The sequence below is a fragment of the Mobula birostris genome, chromosome 8, assembly GCF_030028105.1.
Source record: "Mobula birostris isolate sMobBir1 chromosome 8, sMobBir1.hap1, whole genome shotgun sequence".
In the NCBI taxonomy this organism is placed as follows: Eukaryota; Metazoa; Chordata; class Chondrichthyes; order Myliobatiformes; family Myliobatidae; genus Mobula; species Mobula birostris.
The window spans coordinates 149,466,578-149,482,905 of record NC_092377.1 but is presented as its reverse complement, the minus strand read 5'-3'; the positions used below and the strand labels follow the sequence as shown (position 1 = coordinate 149,482,905).

Genomic DNA, 16,328 nt, shown 5'->3' with positions numbered 1-16,328 from the left:
ACATTGAACTGCGAGAATGCATTCAGACCTCCTGTACCCCACCACCAATCAATTGTGCTGTGCCTGATTTATGAACAAGGGCATTGTGATAGGAAGCAGACTGGTGTCCTTTGTACAGTGATGCAAAAACTGAGCTGCTGTGGTTCATGAGGCATACACTGGAATGATTCTACCTTGGCCAGCATCTCAAGTGGAATCTGTAAATGACAGAACTTTCTTCGTGCATTCTGTTCATTGGCCTAAAGAAGAAATTGCATAATTTTTCTATTTTGTTTAAAAAGAATGCTGGATTCAGTACCAACTTCCTTCTGTGAGGCTGCTCAGCATGCCTGATTTGGTGATTTTCATATCTGTCTAATGAGATTTTTGGGCAGGGAGTGCAGGGGATGGACTTTATAGGGTCCTGAGGCCAGCAGAAGCATTGGAAGTTGGAGTCCAAGAGTGTGTTACTGGAATTGGTCACAAGAGTGCAAGAGGTTGAGAGAAAGATACATACACTCAGTGGCCATTTTATTAGGTACCTAATAAAGTGGCCAGAGATAGTTTGATTGTGATCTTCTGCCTTAAAGTTCATATTGTATATTCAGAGATGCTCTTCTGCACACTACTGTTGTAATGCATGGTTATTTGAGTTACTGTCCCCTTCCTGTCAGCTTGAAATTGTCTGGCCATTCACCTCTGACCACACTTATTAAAAGGTGTTTTTGCCCACAGAACTGCCGCTCACTGGGTGTTTTTTGTTTCTCGCACTGTTCCCTCTCAACTCTGGAGACAGTTCTGCGTGCCGTGGCCGCGTAGCGGTATTACAACTCGAGTCAGAACTCAGAGTTCAATTCTGACATCATCTAAAAGGAGAGACCGTACGTTTTCCCCATGGAATGTGTGGGTTTTCTCCAGGTGCTTAGATTTTCTCCCACAGTCCAAAAACTTACCAGTTAGTAGATTAATTGATTTGTAAATTGTCATTTGATTAGGCTAGGGTTGAATTGGGGGTTGCTAGGTGGTGCGGCTCAAAGGGCTGGAAGGACGTGTAACGAGCTGCATCTCAATAAATACATAAAATCCCAGGAGATCTGTTTCTGAGATACTGAAACCACCCCGTCTGACATCAACAGTCATTCCACAGAAGTTGCTCAGATCATATTCCTTCCCCATTCTGATGTTCTCTCTGAACAACAAGTGAACCTCTTGGCCATGTCTGCATGCTTTTATGCATTGAGTTGCTGCTACATGAACGGCTAATTAGATTTTTAATAAGCAGGTGTACAGGTGCGTCTACTAAAGCGGCCACTGAGTGTAATTTGATTCTTTAAAATCTCCAATTTACTCTGAGCTGAAACCTAAAAAGTCACCACCAGAAATTGGAACTGGATATTCAAGCATTTGTTTACATCCTGACCTCTAGTTTTCTTTGGAAGTACTCTTATGTGATAATATAACACATTGTCCATCAATGCTTAAGATGGACAGTTGAGAAACCTGCGTGCAGCTGATATTGGCACCCGTAGGTTGGTGCACACATTTGGTCAACGTACCTGTTTCCTTCTGTTTCTCTCTATGGCAGAGATGGAATTTTAGGGGAATCCTATATGCCGAGTGATAATGGTGATCCAGTGGTAAACTCTAGCTTTCACTGCATGAAACTGCCTCCATTGTTCCACGGAATTGTATGCTGGGAGCAAGCAACATCCCCCCCTTCCCTTCCAGTGAAAGGGTCACTTGAGGTTTTAACGGGGGAGATCCTGAGAAAGGACCTTGGCCTTTGGGCAGTATGGCAGCAGGAAGCAAGTGGAGAAGAAGGAGAGGGGCCCTGTGAAGGGCGAGCGGTGGAGATCGTGGGTGGTCTTGAGTTGGGAAGGAAAGAGCAAAAGGTTTGAGCCAGAGAGGAAGAGGGAAGGGGCACAGGGAGGTGCGAGAAGGGAAAGATTGGGGAGGAGGCTATTTGGAGAAGGTTATCTATATTGAAGCTTGTGCACCTTTTCACCAAGACCTTACTCTGGAAAGCTCCTGTACAGGCTGGCAGACAATGTCTGACTCGTGCGAAAGGAAAGGAGCTGTTATTGATCCAGGGGTGTTGCATTGGATAAAGAGGCCATGGGTGTTTGTGTATATGTGCATGCCCAAACAAGTTTTGAAAGGCTCTATTCCCTCTTGTTCACGTCAGAACATACCAGTTCAACAAAATTTCTGAACCCTCCCCTCAATTTGTTCCAGGTTCCCCATTCTTTGGTTTACAATAGTTGACTTAGACTTGTGCCTTATGTAATGAGCCATAAGGCGTAGGAGCAGAAATAAGTCACTTGGCCCATCGAGTCTGCTCTGCCATTTATTCATGGGTGATGAGTCCCATACTTGCAAATGCTTCATGCAACCTGTACTCTCTGTCCCAGTCTGGACTACAAATTGCTTTCTTTCTAACCTTTATTTCTTACATCAGTGACCACTGTTGGATTTACAAGGATTGGCAAGCATTTGTGTCTGCGCAGAATGAATCACAAAGCCCAGCAGAACTTAGAAGGAGAGCGTAGAACTGTTCACAGTTGTTTCATATGTGCAGAGTGGAAGGATGGTTTGTTGATAACTTCACTTCTGCTTGTGTCAGCAGGGCGACACAGTAGTGTAGCCATTAGTGTAACGCTTTACGGTGCCGGCAATCCGGGTTCAATTTCCATCACTGTCAGGAGTTTGTACATTCTCTTTGAGGCCAAGTTGGTTTCCTCCCACATTGTAATGGTGTATAGGTTAGGGTTGGTGAGTTGTTGGCATGCAGGAGCATGACAACATTTGCAGGCTACCCCCAGCACATCCTGGGGACTGTGTTAGTTGTTGATGCAGGCGATGCATTTCACTGTATGTTTCAATGTACATGTGACAAATGATGATAATCTTTATCTTTAAGCAGTAACTGATGTCAAGTGGCACTACCATAATAAAGCAAAGAGAACTACAAGTGCATCTTGATAGAACCAAAGTGTCTCAATATATTTTATAATCTGTAAAGAACTTAGCTGGTGTGATCACTTGCATTATAGGAGAAAGTAGCCGGATAATCTTTTCATTGAGTGATTTGTAGTTGGACTGGGCCAAGGAGAATTGGCTGACTGCATTAAAATGATGATGTTGGATCTTTTGGTTCCTCCTGAGGAAATAGTTGCAACCTTGGTTTATCTTCCCATCCCAAAGATGGCACTTTTGCCATGGCAGCAAATCCTTCGTACTCCCCCTCCCCATGAGCACTGGTCTAGATTTTTGTGCTTGTGTCTAGAGTGGGTGCTGAACCTGCAAACCTCCATTTTGGGGAAAGTGGGTTCTCACTAGATGTTGCATTTGGCTGTCTGTTATCTCTCAAGTGCAGCTGGACTTCTTTCAGACCAACTTCTTTCCCTCAGGAATTTTCTACTAAAGGTCCTCCAGCCATTCCTTCTGTTGACAGTTCCAGTGGAACCGTCTGAAATCAAGAAACTCATTTCACAAGAGCAGCCATTGATAGTGGAACGTTATTGGATTGGGACTTTGTGTTTAGTGATTTGGAATACTGCCATAAGAGGTGAAGCTACTTAAATTGGAATGGTAGGGGAGAGGGGCTTTTGGAATTTTACAGAGCAACAAGATAACGTTGAACTAAGGGCATTGAAAAGATTGCATAAATTCTGCCCGGATATCATAAGATTGTTTTGTAAATGTTGTTCCTGTTCTGTGTCAACGTTCTGGAATGGAGATGTGTCACCCGTAGGATCACTGGGGACCCAAGTCACCACAAACTGTTCCAGCTGCTACCTTCTGGGAAACGGTACCGTAGCATTAAAGCCAGGACCAACAGGCTCCAGGACAACTTCTTGCGCCAGGTCATCAGACTGTTTAATTCACACTGACACAATTGTATTTCAAGCTATATTGACTTCTGTTGTATATCTTACTGTACATGCTATTTATTACAAATTACTGTAATTTGCACATGCAGGCAGAGATGTAATATAAAGATTTTTACTTCTCATGTATGTGAAGGATAGAAACATAGAAAACCTACAGCACAATACAGGCCCTTTGGTCCACAAAGTTGTGCCGAACACATACTTATGACAAAGTTAGTCCTGACGAAGGGTCTCGGCCTGAAACGTCGACTGCACCTCTTCCTAGAGATGCTGCCTGGCCTGCTGCGTTCACCAGCAACTTTTATGTCCTTATGATTTTTATTTACCTCTATATTCTCCCTGCGTGTCTCATTGCCCAGCAATTAATGTCCCTCCACAAGGCTGGAAGATTTAGGAGCAGAATTAGGCCATTCAGCCCGTCAAATTTGCTCTGCTATTTAATCATGACTGATATTTTTTTCACCCTTCTTCTCCCCTTAACCCCTAACCTTTTGCCAGTCCAAAACCTATTAACATCTGCCGTAAATACACCCAATGACTTGGCCTGCACAGCTATCTGTGGCAACTAATTCCACAGATTCACCATCCTCTGGCTGAAGAAATTCCTCCACATTACTTTTAAAGGGACTTCCCTATATTCTGAGCTGTGCCTAGCCAACTAATCCTGTCCACATCCTTTCTGTACAGGACTGGTAGGTGTCTGTCTGTCTTTCTCTCTTCCCCCTCTCTTCCCCCTCTCTTCCCCCTCTCTTCCCCCTCTCTTCCCCCTCTCTTCCCCCTCTCTTCCCCCTCTCTTCCCCCTCTCTTCCCCCTCTCTTCCCCCTCTCTTCCCCCTCTCTTCCCCCTCTCTTCCCCCTCTCTTCCCCCTCTCTTCCCCCTCTCTTCCCCCTCTCTTCCCCCTCTCTTCCCCCTCTCTTCCCCCTCTCTTCCCCCTCTCTTCCCCCTCTCTTCCCCCTCTCTTCCCCCTCTCTTCCCCCTCTCTTCCCCCCCTCCCTCCCTCTCTCTGTCTCTCTCTCCGTGTATGCCTAAATCATTACACATAACCTCTGATATTTGGCTGCCATGGTGAATGTGGCATTGAGAGCTGATGCCTTTTCCTGTTGGCGAGACCCATGCAAGTCTCAGGTGCTGCTTGTTAAGTGGAAGCCATGCCTAAGCTGTTCCTGCTCATTTTGAGCACCCAAATTTGCAACCTTTCGCCTGGGACCTGGCGAAATGCTGTGCGACAGGTAAAGTTCTAAGCCCCCCTGTTTCTCAGTCTAACCTGCGGGCTTTGCTTGTGATGCTCTGGATGACAAACAGGGGTGATGCCCCTTTCTGGTAAAGCTCTCGGACATCACAATCCAACAACACCAAACCAGGGGAGCTGGGGCTTTGAGAGGTGGAGGTTTAGTAGTCAGAGTATCAAAGGAGTTCAATCCAGTTCTCTTCGTAAAACAGGGCATTGAGTACAGGTGTTGGGATGTTATGTTGAAGGTGTACAAGACATTGGTGAGGCCGATTTTGCAATATTATGTGCAGTTTTGGTCAGGTAGCTACAGAAAAGACATCAATAGGCTTGGAAGGATGCTGAGAGTATTTACAAAGATATTACTGGAACTTGTAGACCTGAGTTAGAGGGGAAAGGTTGACTAGGTGAAGACTTTCTTCACTGGATCACAGGAGAATGAGGGGAGATCTTATGGAGGTATACAAATTTATTAAAATAATTAGAATGAATACTTGCAGGCTTTCTGCCCTCAAGGTGGGTGAGATTAGAACTAGAGGTCATAGGTGAAATATTTAAGGGAGATCGGGGAGAGGGCTACTTCTTCACTCAGAGGATGGTGCGTGTGGAATGAGCTGCCAGAGGAAGTGGTAGATGTGAACTCAATTGTAACGTTTAAGGGAAGTTTGGATAGGTGTATGAAATGAGAGGGGTATGATGGTCTATGGTCTAGATGCAGGAAGGCAGACCAGGCAGAAGACCAGGCTGGCATGAACTTGATGGGCCAAATGGCCTGTTTCTGTGCTGCAGTGCTCTATGACTCTGTGAATGTCATGTGAAATCCGTATTACGGTGGCAAAATGAGGTGAACTGGCCACTGTTGTTGTTCCCAGGGACTCAGAACCGCAGCAATGTCTCCAGCATTAACACTTGTGCTTGGTCTTCCGAACATCACTCCTTGTCAGATATTTAACTCCGTTGAGCCATTTTGAGCTGTTTTCCTCCCCAGGAATTTCCAATGTTGAAGGAATTTCTTTCAGTGTTTCTCTGACAGTGTGTGTGTGGATTTAGGCCTTTATCAGTTACAGTTCTGGCAGTTGCTATATTTCCTCGCTGCCTTCTTTGCCTGTGATAACTGGGCTTGGGTGTTGTCCATACAGAGTTGGCAAGTTCTTCCTGTGACTGTGTAGGTTCCTCCACTTTTCAAAGGTGTGCGTGTTGCTAGCTTAATTTGACACTGTAAATTATCCCTGCTGTGGGGGCGAGCAGTGGAATCTGCGAGGAGGAGTTGGAAGAAAGTACGACAGCTCTTCTACGCCCTCAGGAGTTTGCAAAGATTCAAAATGACATCTAAATCATTGACAAACTTCTATAGATGTGTAGTGGAGAATATATTGACTGACTGCAGCACAACTGGTATGGAAACACCAATGCACCTGAATGGAAATTCTACAAAAAGTAGTAGATACGGCCCATCTTGTTCTTGATATTTATTGCTTATTTATATATTATTATTATTTCATTCTTTTTATATTTGCGTAGTTTATGTCTCTTACACATTACTTGAACACCCAAGTTGGTGTGGTCTTCCACTGTTTCTCTTATGTTTAGTATTCTATTGTGCATTTACTGAGTGTGCCCGCTAGAAAATGAATCTCGGGATTGTATATGATGGCATATATGCACTTTGATAATAAATTTACTTTGAACCTTTTAACCTTTGAATGTGGGGAGTTTAGGCTACTGGGAAAATTAGTGAGAACATGGGATTGTTGGGTGTTTGGTTGATGGGACCAAGCATAGTGATCTCAGGAGCAAGAAATGGTTTCTAAGTGCCTGAAGTCTCCTGTCGGATGGGAGGCCCACGGGGCCATTTGTTGCTTTGCCAACCAGTTGTTGCCAACCTCATCTGAACCCCTATCTCTTCCATTCCTAGGTGGTGATTAATGGAACTGTTCCAGCCAGCAGTGAGCAGGACACGGAGGTCACTGAGCTGATGGCGGTGTATGGGAAAGATAACAACTTGGCGGAGAAGGTAAGAATAGTTCTGACATGGTTCTAACATCCACCAATGTGTTCACAGAATACAGGGGAGCCCATTTTAGATCTAAAATGGGGCCAGATACCTGCAATTAGGATTTAGGTTTCTGTCTTGAAGAAGGGCTTCAGCCCAAAAAGTCGATTGTTCATTTCCATTGATGCTGCCTGAGCTGCTGAGTTCCTCCGGCATTTTGTGTACATTGCTTTGGATTTCCAGAATCTGCAGAATTTCTTGTGTTTGAGATTCCCTTGCTACTGGCAGAGGTAAGAACGACAGCTATTAGCTTCACGACCAGTGTTAGTGATCTGTTCAGACACTGCACTAATATGAGTTTCAGTGGTTAGTTCATTATTGCAGGAACTTGAGATGGTAAAACAATCCGTTGACCCAGAAATTCTATTATGTCCTTGTACGCACAGCGATCAAATTTTAAAAGAAATCTGATCTGGAAGCAAATCTCCAGGGGAACTGTGCCTTCGACACACAAAGGTCACGAGGCGCACAGAGTGATGGCGTGCACTGGTGTTTTAATATCACCTCCACTCTATTCAACTAGGATGTGTGTTCAGGTAGAAGCAGTGCTGGTTTCCTGTACGTGTTCAGAAGGAAATTTTATCCCAAATGAAGTCCAAAGCATCATGTGGAATGGAACAGATATCTCCTAAAGTCATGCAGCATGAAAACAGATCCCTTTGCCCACTGATTCCATGCTGACTATCGATCACCCATTTACACTAATCCTATTTGCCATGATCCTGGGAATGAAAGGGTTAACACACGAAGAGTGTTTGATGACCCTGGGCCTGTACTCACTGGAGTTTAGAATAATGAGGAAGGATCTCATTGAAGCCCATCAAATACTGAAAGACCTAGTTAGAGTGGATGTGGAGAGGATTTTACCACTAGTGGGGGAGTCGAAGACCAGATGGCACAAGCTCAGAATACAACAGCGTCCCATCAGAACAAAGATGAGGAGGAATTTCTTTAGCTGGACAGTGTCAAATACGTGGAATTCATTGCCACAAGCAAGTCATTGGATACATTTGAAGTGGAGGTTGATTAGTAAGGGTGTCAAAGGTTATGGTGAGAAGGCAGGAGAATGGGGTTGAGAGGGATAGTAAATCAGCTATGATTGAGTGGTGGATCAGACTTGAGCTGAGTGGCCTAATTCTGCTCCTATGTCTTATGGTCTTATGGCTTTATTCTCCTCTCATCCCTTTCAACTCTCTCCAGATTGCCTCATTTGACCATGTGCTAAAGACAATTTGCAGACACCATTCAATCTCAGCCACCTAAAATTGGCGGGCTATAACTGGAATCTGATCGTAAGTGGTATTAGTTCCAAATAGTGAGGACAGCTCTTCAGTGACAAATCCTCCAACCACTTGCTCTTGAGAAGGCTGTGCCTGGCCCCTACAAATCAAGCATCCGACGGTCTGATCTCTGACTAACAGTTCCTTTAGCCTGTTCTCCCCACGTTCCCCTCAACTCCTCCTGGATTCCATGCACAGGAGACAACGTACAGTGGCGAATTAACCTACCTGCCCGCACGGGGGAGCAAGCCAGAGCACACGAAAGGAAACCCATTTGAAAATGGGGAAAAGGTGGTAAGCTGCAACCAGAGGTCAGGGTGGGATCTGAATTATCTGATCCAGGGAGGCAGCTCTACCAGTTATGACTATACTGCCTATTATCCTTCATCAGGGACTGAATAGGCCTCAGATGCAAAACATCCCACTGAACAATACCCCATTGGTACTTTGGAAACGGGGTGGAGGGGCAGGGAAGGGCTCAGTGTACCCCAATGTCAACATGAACTGTGATAAAGTGAAGGGTTGGCCACGACCTTGCCAATGGTCAAGACACAAGATGGCTCCACTGAATGTGTGTGATGGCTCACTGGTAGTTCAGCAGGCAAGGAATTCGACTAAAAACATCACTGATAACACCTTTTCTGAAGTAAATTGCAGAGAATTATCACTGCAAACAAGAAAGAGGCGGGCGAATTCAAGGGATGAACGGTGCTGGTACGTTGCAGAACTGACGCAGATGGGGTGAGCCTTTCGGAGAGGAGAGGCCAAGGCAGAGGAGTTCCGAGGCTCGTACGACTGGCCAGGGTGCGAGGTCAGATTGCTCTGGCCACCGAGCTGATTTAGTGAAGTTGCGTGGCGAAATCTGGGACCGGACCAAGTTGCTCGGCGGTGTGTTCTAAGCCTGGAGCCTTTTGCTGCAGCGGTGCCCAGGTCCTAGTGCAAGGTACGATATGCTGTTTGGACAATTTAAACACCAGCCCAGATAGACTGGAAAGACAGGGCATTGGGATCATAGGCAAGAGCTGATTTTGCTCGCTCTCCCGCAATATTCACTCCTCTCTCCATGGTGCTAAGGGTATGAAGACTGACCCAGCTGCTGTGCTCCTTTGCTCATAATATGATGGACTGATACTGAGGCTTCAGGCCTACTTCGGGGTTCAGATCTAGGCACTCATTTTGGTTTGAAATGTTGTTGCTTGCTTTTGTTGTTTGCACGATTTGTTCTTTTTTCTCTTTCCCTGCACATTGGGTGTTGATCTGTTTTTTTAATTGGGTTCTTTTGCGTTTCTTGTTTGGTGGCTGCCTGTAAGCAGATAAATCTCAAGGCTGAATAATTTATACATCATTTGATAATAATTGTACTTCGAAATCTTGACAATGTGGGTGATCTTTTGTGACATTATCTCAGGCCTTGTTCTAATTCATCCCACTGTTCCATTCCTCTGTATTCTATGTATAGGCAGTTCTTTTGCAAAAATCATTGTATCTATTGCCACTGTCCTTCACCACGAATATTGCCTCCCTAAAAGTTGTACTCTTTTTGACTACTTGCTCTCCCCATTTCCAAGTAGCCAAAAGCCAGCTTATCCCAGGGTCTTACTGGCTCTTAATTGCTTTGAGTGACCTACACTTGTACTCTGAAGATTTGGCTCCTGACGATCCATTATCCATTCCTTTCTGATTCACATGTCCTGGGGTTATTGTGAACTTCGTATTTTTTTTTCTATTTTATTGGCATGGCCCTTCATGCTCACCACCTAAATAGTTCTTTGAAATCTATTTCCTATGGGCAAGGCAAAAGCATTTGGTAATGTGATCAGCCTGCCCTCTTCTCAGTGGTGTTGTGGAGGTGTCCCCTAGTGCCTTTTGCCAACTTCACCTACTAACCAGGCACTGGGCAAGGTCTTGGTTCACCCTTCCTGTTATCACAGTACCTGCTCGAGTTGGGATACACTGAGCCCTTTCACTGCCCTTCTACCCTGGTTGGAGAGCAGGGTACTGTTCAGTGGGGTGATCTGCATCTCAGGCCCTGATGGTGATTAAGGGTGTTCGTCAGTACGAATATGGGGCAAGTGTCACTTCAAGAGGCAGTGTCTCAAGAAGATTGCATCGATCATTAAGAAACCTCACCATCCAGGACGTTCCCTCTTCTCATTGCTACCATCAGGGAGCTGGTACAGGAGCCAGAGGACCCACACTCAAGGCTTGAGGAACATCAGATTTCTGAATGGTCCGTAAACATTACATCACTATTCCACTTTATATATTTACATTTTATTGTTACAGTAATTTTTTTGTTTTGCACTGTACTGCTGCCATGAAACAACAAATATGATATGTCAGAAATAAATCTGATTCTGTGGCTGGTTACGTCAGTGAGTAACTTGAAGCAGAAGTAGAATCAGGTTTAATATCACTGGCATATGTTGTGAAATTTGCTAACTTTGCAGCAGCAGTACAATGCAATACATAATAATAAAAAAAACACAGTAAGAGTCAGTCTCTCTCTCTATATGTGTGTGTGTGTGTGTATATATATATATATATATATAGTTGAATTAAATAAGTAGTACAAAAATAGAAATTAAAAGGTAGCGAAGTAGTGTTTATTGATCAATGCCCATTCAGAAATTCGATGGCAGAGGGGAAGAAGCTGTTTCTGAATCATTGAGTGTGTGCCTTCAGGCTTCTGTATCTCCTTTCTGATGGTACTTTACTTATACTTCATACTTTATTGTTGCCAAACAATTGATACTAGAACGTACAATCATCACAGCGATATTTGATTCTGCGCTTCCCGCTTCCTGGATTACAAATATTAAATATTTAAAATAATAAAAATAGTAAAAATTAGTAAATATTAAAAATTTCAATTATAAATCGTAAATAGAAAATAGAAAAATGGAAAGTAAGGTAGTGCAAAAAAACCGAGAGGCAGGTCTGGATATTTGGAGAGTACGGCCCAGATCCAGGTCAGGATCCGTTCAGCAGTCTTATCACAGTTGGAAAGAAGCTGTTCCCAAATCTGGCCATACGAGTCTTCAAGCTCCTGAGCCTTCTCCCGGAGGGAAGAGGGACAAAAAGTGTATTGGCTGGGTGGGTCGTGTCCTTGATTATCCTGGCAGCACTGCTTCGACAGCGTGCGGTGTAAACTGAGTCCAAGGACGGAAGATTGGTTTGTGTGATGTGCTGTGCTGTGTTCATCATCTTCTGCAGCTTCTTTCAGTCTTGGACAGGACAACTTCCATACCAGGTTGTGATGCACCCTAGAAGAATGCTTTCTATGGTGCATTTATAAAAATTAGTGAGGGTTTTAGGGGACAAGCCAAATTTCTTTAGTTTTCTCAGGAAGTGAAGGCTCTGGTGGGCCTTCTTGGCAGTGAACTCTGCTTGGTTGGACCAAGTCAGGTCATTTGTGATATTGATCCCAAGGAACTTAAAGCTTTTGACCTGTTCCACTTGCGCACCACCGATGTAAATTGGGTCCTGCGGTCCACTACTCTTTCTGAAGTCAACAACCAATTCCTTCGTCTTGCTGACGTTGAGGGATAGGTTATTGTCTTCGCACCTAGTAGAAGACACCTGGTAGCAATGAGAACAAGGCATAACCTGGCTGATGGGGGGTCCTTAATGACGAATGCTGCCATTTTGAGGTATCGTTCCTTGAAGATGTCCTGGATTTGACGGAGGCTAGCACCCATGATGGAGCTGACTATGTTTAAAACTCTCTGCAACTTACTTCGATCCTGTGCAGTAGTTTCCCCGCCCCCCCCCCGCCATATCAGACGGTGATGCAGCCAGTTAGAATGACACATGATCCTGTAATTTCTCCAATTTCTGGGATACAGCCTCATGCTTCTACTCACTGAGATTCATAGATACAGCTGCTACTGTCATACAGAATCCTGAAGTCGCGTGCCACCTGAAGAAGCTGTTCCTGAATCGCTGAGAATGTGCCTTCAGGCTTCTGGATCTCCTGCCTGATGGTAACAGTGAGAAAAGGGCATGCCCTGGACTAGATTTACAACCTTCTGCGGCTTCTTTCAGTCCTGTGCAGTAGCCCCTCCATACCAGACAGTGATGCAGCCTGTCAGAATGCTCTCCACGGTACAACTATAGAAGTTTTTGAGTGTATGCCAATCTCTTCAAACTCTGAATAAAGTATAGCCGCTGTCTTGCCTTCTTTATAACTACATCAATATGTTGGGATCAGGTTAGATCCTCAGAGATCTTGATATCCAGGAACTTGAAACTGCTCACTTTCTCCACATCTGATCCCTCTGTGAGGATTGTTAGTGTTCCTTCGTCTTACCCTTCCTGAAGTCCACAATCAGCTCTTTCGTCTTACTGACGTTGAGTGCCAGGTTATTGCTGCGGCACCACTCCACTAGTTGGCATATCTGACTCCTGTTCGCCCTCTCGTCACCATCTGAGATTCTATCAATAATGGTTGTATCATCAGCAAATTTATAGATGGTATTTGAGCTATGCCTAGCCACACAGTCATGTGTATAAAGAGAGTAGAGCAGTGGGCTAAGCACACACCCCTGAGGTGCGCCAGTTTTGATCATCGGCAAGGAGGATATATTATCACTAATCAGCACAGATTGTGATCTTCCGGTTAGGAAGTCGAGGATCCAATTGCAGAGGGAGGTACGGAGGCCCAGGTTCTGCAACTTCTCAATCAGGATTGTGGGAATGATGGTATGAAATGCTGAGCTATAGTTGATGAACAGCATCCTGACACAGGTGTTTGTGTTGTCCAAGTGGTCTAAAGCCGTGTGGAGAGCCATTGAGATTGCGTCTGCCATTGACCTATTGTGGCGATAGGCAAATTGTAATGGGTCCAGGTCCTTACTGAGGCAGGAATTCAGTCTAGTCATGACTAACCTCTTGAAGCATTTCATCACCGTCGATGTGAGTGCTACTGGGCAATAGTCATTAAGGCAGCTCACATTATTCTTCTTAGGCCCTGGTATAATTGTTGCTTTTTTGAAGCAAGTGGGAACTTCCGCCCGTAGCAGTGAGCAGTTATCTGAATCTACGAGCCTGAGATTCTGCTGCAAGCAAGGATTTTGCAAAGTGCTTTAGTTATTTGTGCATATGATAATATGACAATATTCTCAACTTGACATTTAGATGCAGACTTCTTTATCACATATACAGTGAAACGTACAGTGAAATATATCATTTGTGTTAAAGATGAGGTGGAGTCTGCAAGTGTTGCCAACATAACCTGCCCACAACAATATGGACCATACCAAGCAACAACAACAAACATGCTGTCCCTTCCAAACAGACCTCGATCTTCGGCATCAACCCGGGATTCGCAACTGATGACAAATGAGGGCCCAAACTCTAGGCCTTGAATGCCAGACTCTCCCATGATCGGACCTTGACCTCAAATTCCACTCGCACCGATGACTGGTTCCCAAATGTCCTAATTGGCCTGTTGCCCCAGAATCCGATCATGGACATGCTGCTGGCCATTGAATGCAGAGCCAGAAACTTAGACTCCAGCCTGTACTCCATAGTCTTGTCCCTAAACCCTAATCTTACCCCTAAGTACCCCCTCTATCCCCAAAACCAAAAACATCTCTGAATCTGAAAAACCTTAAAAACGAACTAAATCTGAGCCACGACCTCGACAGAGAATGCAGGACCTTCGGCGCACCAAGTCCATGTTAATCATTAATGAAATATTTGTACTAATGTTGCATTAATGTCGGTTTTATTGAATCTCCCCACCTTCCTATTGACACTAGCTTGCCTCCAATTCCACCCGCATACACACGGGTGGCAATTTACAGTACCCAATTCACCTACCAACCCACACATCTTTGGGGTATTTGCTTATTTATTTAATGATCGAGCATGGAGTAGGTCCTTCCCTCCCTTTCAGCCACACTGCCCCAACAACCCCACAACCCTGATTAACCCTCACCTAATCACAGGACAATTTACAAAGGAACCCACACAAATCACTGGAGGAACTCAGCAGGTCAGGCAGCATCTGTGGAAACGAATGAACAGTCGATGTTTCAGGACTGAAGTGGAAGGGGGAAGCTGCCAGAATAATAATGACCAGTGAACCTACCTGGTACATCTTTGGACTGCAAGAGAAAACCAAAGCACCCGGGGGTGGGGGAACCCACGCATTTCATGGGGAGGATGTACGGAGACACCTTACAGAACGGCGCCGGCACTGAGCTCTGGAATTTCGCAACGTCCTGACATATATTAGCGTCGTGCTAACCGGTGCTCTACCATGGTGGCCATATGGGGGGTGGGGAGGGGGGGAGAGGGAGAGACTCACATCGTCATGAACATGCAAGCTTCACACAGACAGCACTGGAGATCAGATGTGAGTCACACTGCTGACCAGAAGGGAAGCCTGCTGACTTCTTTATCCTCAAAATCAACCATTTTCTATCCTGAGCTCTACAGTTCTCTTCATAGTTTTCTCCATCTTTCAACTGCTTTCGCTTGCTGGATGCTCTTTTAAGCTCAGCTTGTTGATTGCTTTCACTTTTTGTGGCATCTCCCAACATGGCTGTTTCACTTTGAAACACTTTGGTATTTCATTGCATTGGAAATGCTGTGCAAATGGAAATGGGTGTTATTTATTGTATCTTCAGCCCTCTGTGTGCACTCCTTGCTTTTTGCTCTCTCAAGTGTTCTTTGATCCGTAAATGCCCTATATATGAACTTTCGCTCTGCTGCATTGATGCTTTAGGATTCATAGGGAGTTATTCACCGTAATGAGCAGTGTGCTAGGCTATGCATTTTATCGAACCTTTCTTCTAAACAAATTTTCAGAAATCAGAATATTTTCTAGCGAAGCCTTCTCATAAATCAAAGAGTCCTTGTAAGATCTGAAATATTGCCAAGGCAAGGCAAATGGTGGATACATGTCAAACGTGGCAGTGGGTGCCAGGAAAATTTACAGTGTTGGACACGATGATTCTCAAAGGGTCTCACGTGTGCTCTTGCTCTCTCCCTCTAGATTTTCTAGTCCTGTCTGAATAACAAGAAGCTAAGAGGCTTAGTGATGCGTCAGTGGTTTTAAGATGAGTGTTACAAATTCTGTAATACTAGCCTTTGCATCACTGAGTCAGAGACCTCTCCAATGATTCACCAGTCCAGAAAATGTATTCAGGTGAATGGCCTGGAATTTTCAGGTTGCTGAACTTGGAAGTGTTTGCACTCTGTCGCTCTTTGGCACAGCATGAAAGCATGGTGGCACAACGGTTTGTTGCCAGACCTGAGGCCTGGGTTAAGCATTTGGGTTCAAATCTCACTAATTGCAGCTGGTGAACTTGAACTCAAGTAAACATTGTAGAATTAAAAGTCAGTCTCAGCAAAGGATGCAATGCACCTGTGTTGATTTGTGGCTATTGTGTGCGTTTGTTGTTCGGCGTAATTGTTACTTTAAGGTAGTTGGGGGTTGTAGTTATCTTGCGTCACACGTTGCAACTTTGTGCATATCAGACTTCAGTTTAGTTCAGAGTAAACTGACATGTGGCGACTTGAGTAATGGAAACTCACCTCTACGAGTTCACAAATCACTATCCAAAAATTTGAGATATGGAATAAAATTCACTGGGATTTTATGCAGGGGAGAAAATTAAATATGAAATGAAAATTAAGCAACATACTTGTATGTTTTAATTTTTAACTACTTATTACTGCAGGACATGGAGCTTTGGATATGACATCACCACCTTGAATGGGTTGGCAGTTGCTGTCAGGACCGTCCACTGCCGGCTGACTGAGGATATGTGAACAGGCATCTCAGCGTGCTCATCTGTGAGGCATTTTCTCTGACGCATTGCATTGCCCGAGCTACAATAGCCATAACCAGCTCCTCAAAGTAACCCCTTGGCTTTTTACTG

At 44.6% G+C, this 16,328-nt stretch overlaps 1 protein-coding gene across 1 annotated transcript in view; it reads left to right on the top strand.

The window, feature by feature from the left end:
• Positions 1 to 16,328, top strand: part of LOC140201831 (solute carrier family 23 member 2-like) — a 116,616-nt gene that overhangs the window by 34,745 nt on the left and 65,543 nt on the right. The window contains exon 3 of the mRNA XM_072266539.1: positions 7,016 to 7,114. Coding sequence (XP_072122640.1) covers positions 7,016 to 7,114 — 99 coding nt within the window. The remainder of the gene's footprint in view (positions 1 to 7,015; positions 7,115 to 16,328) is intronic.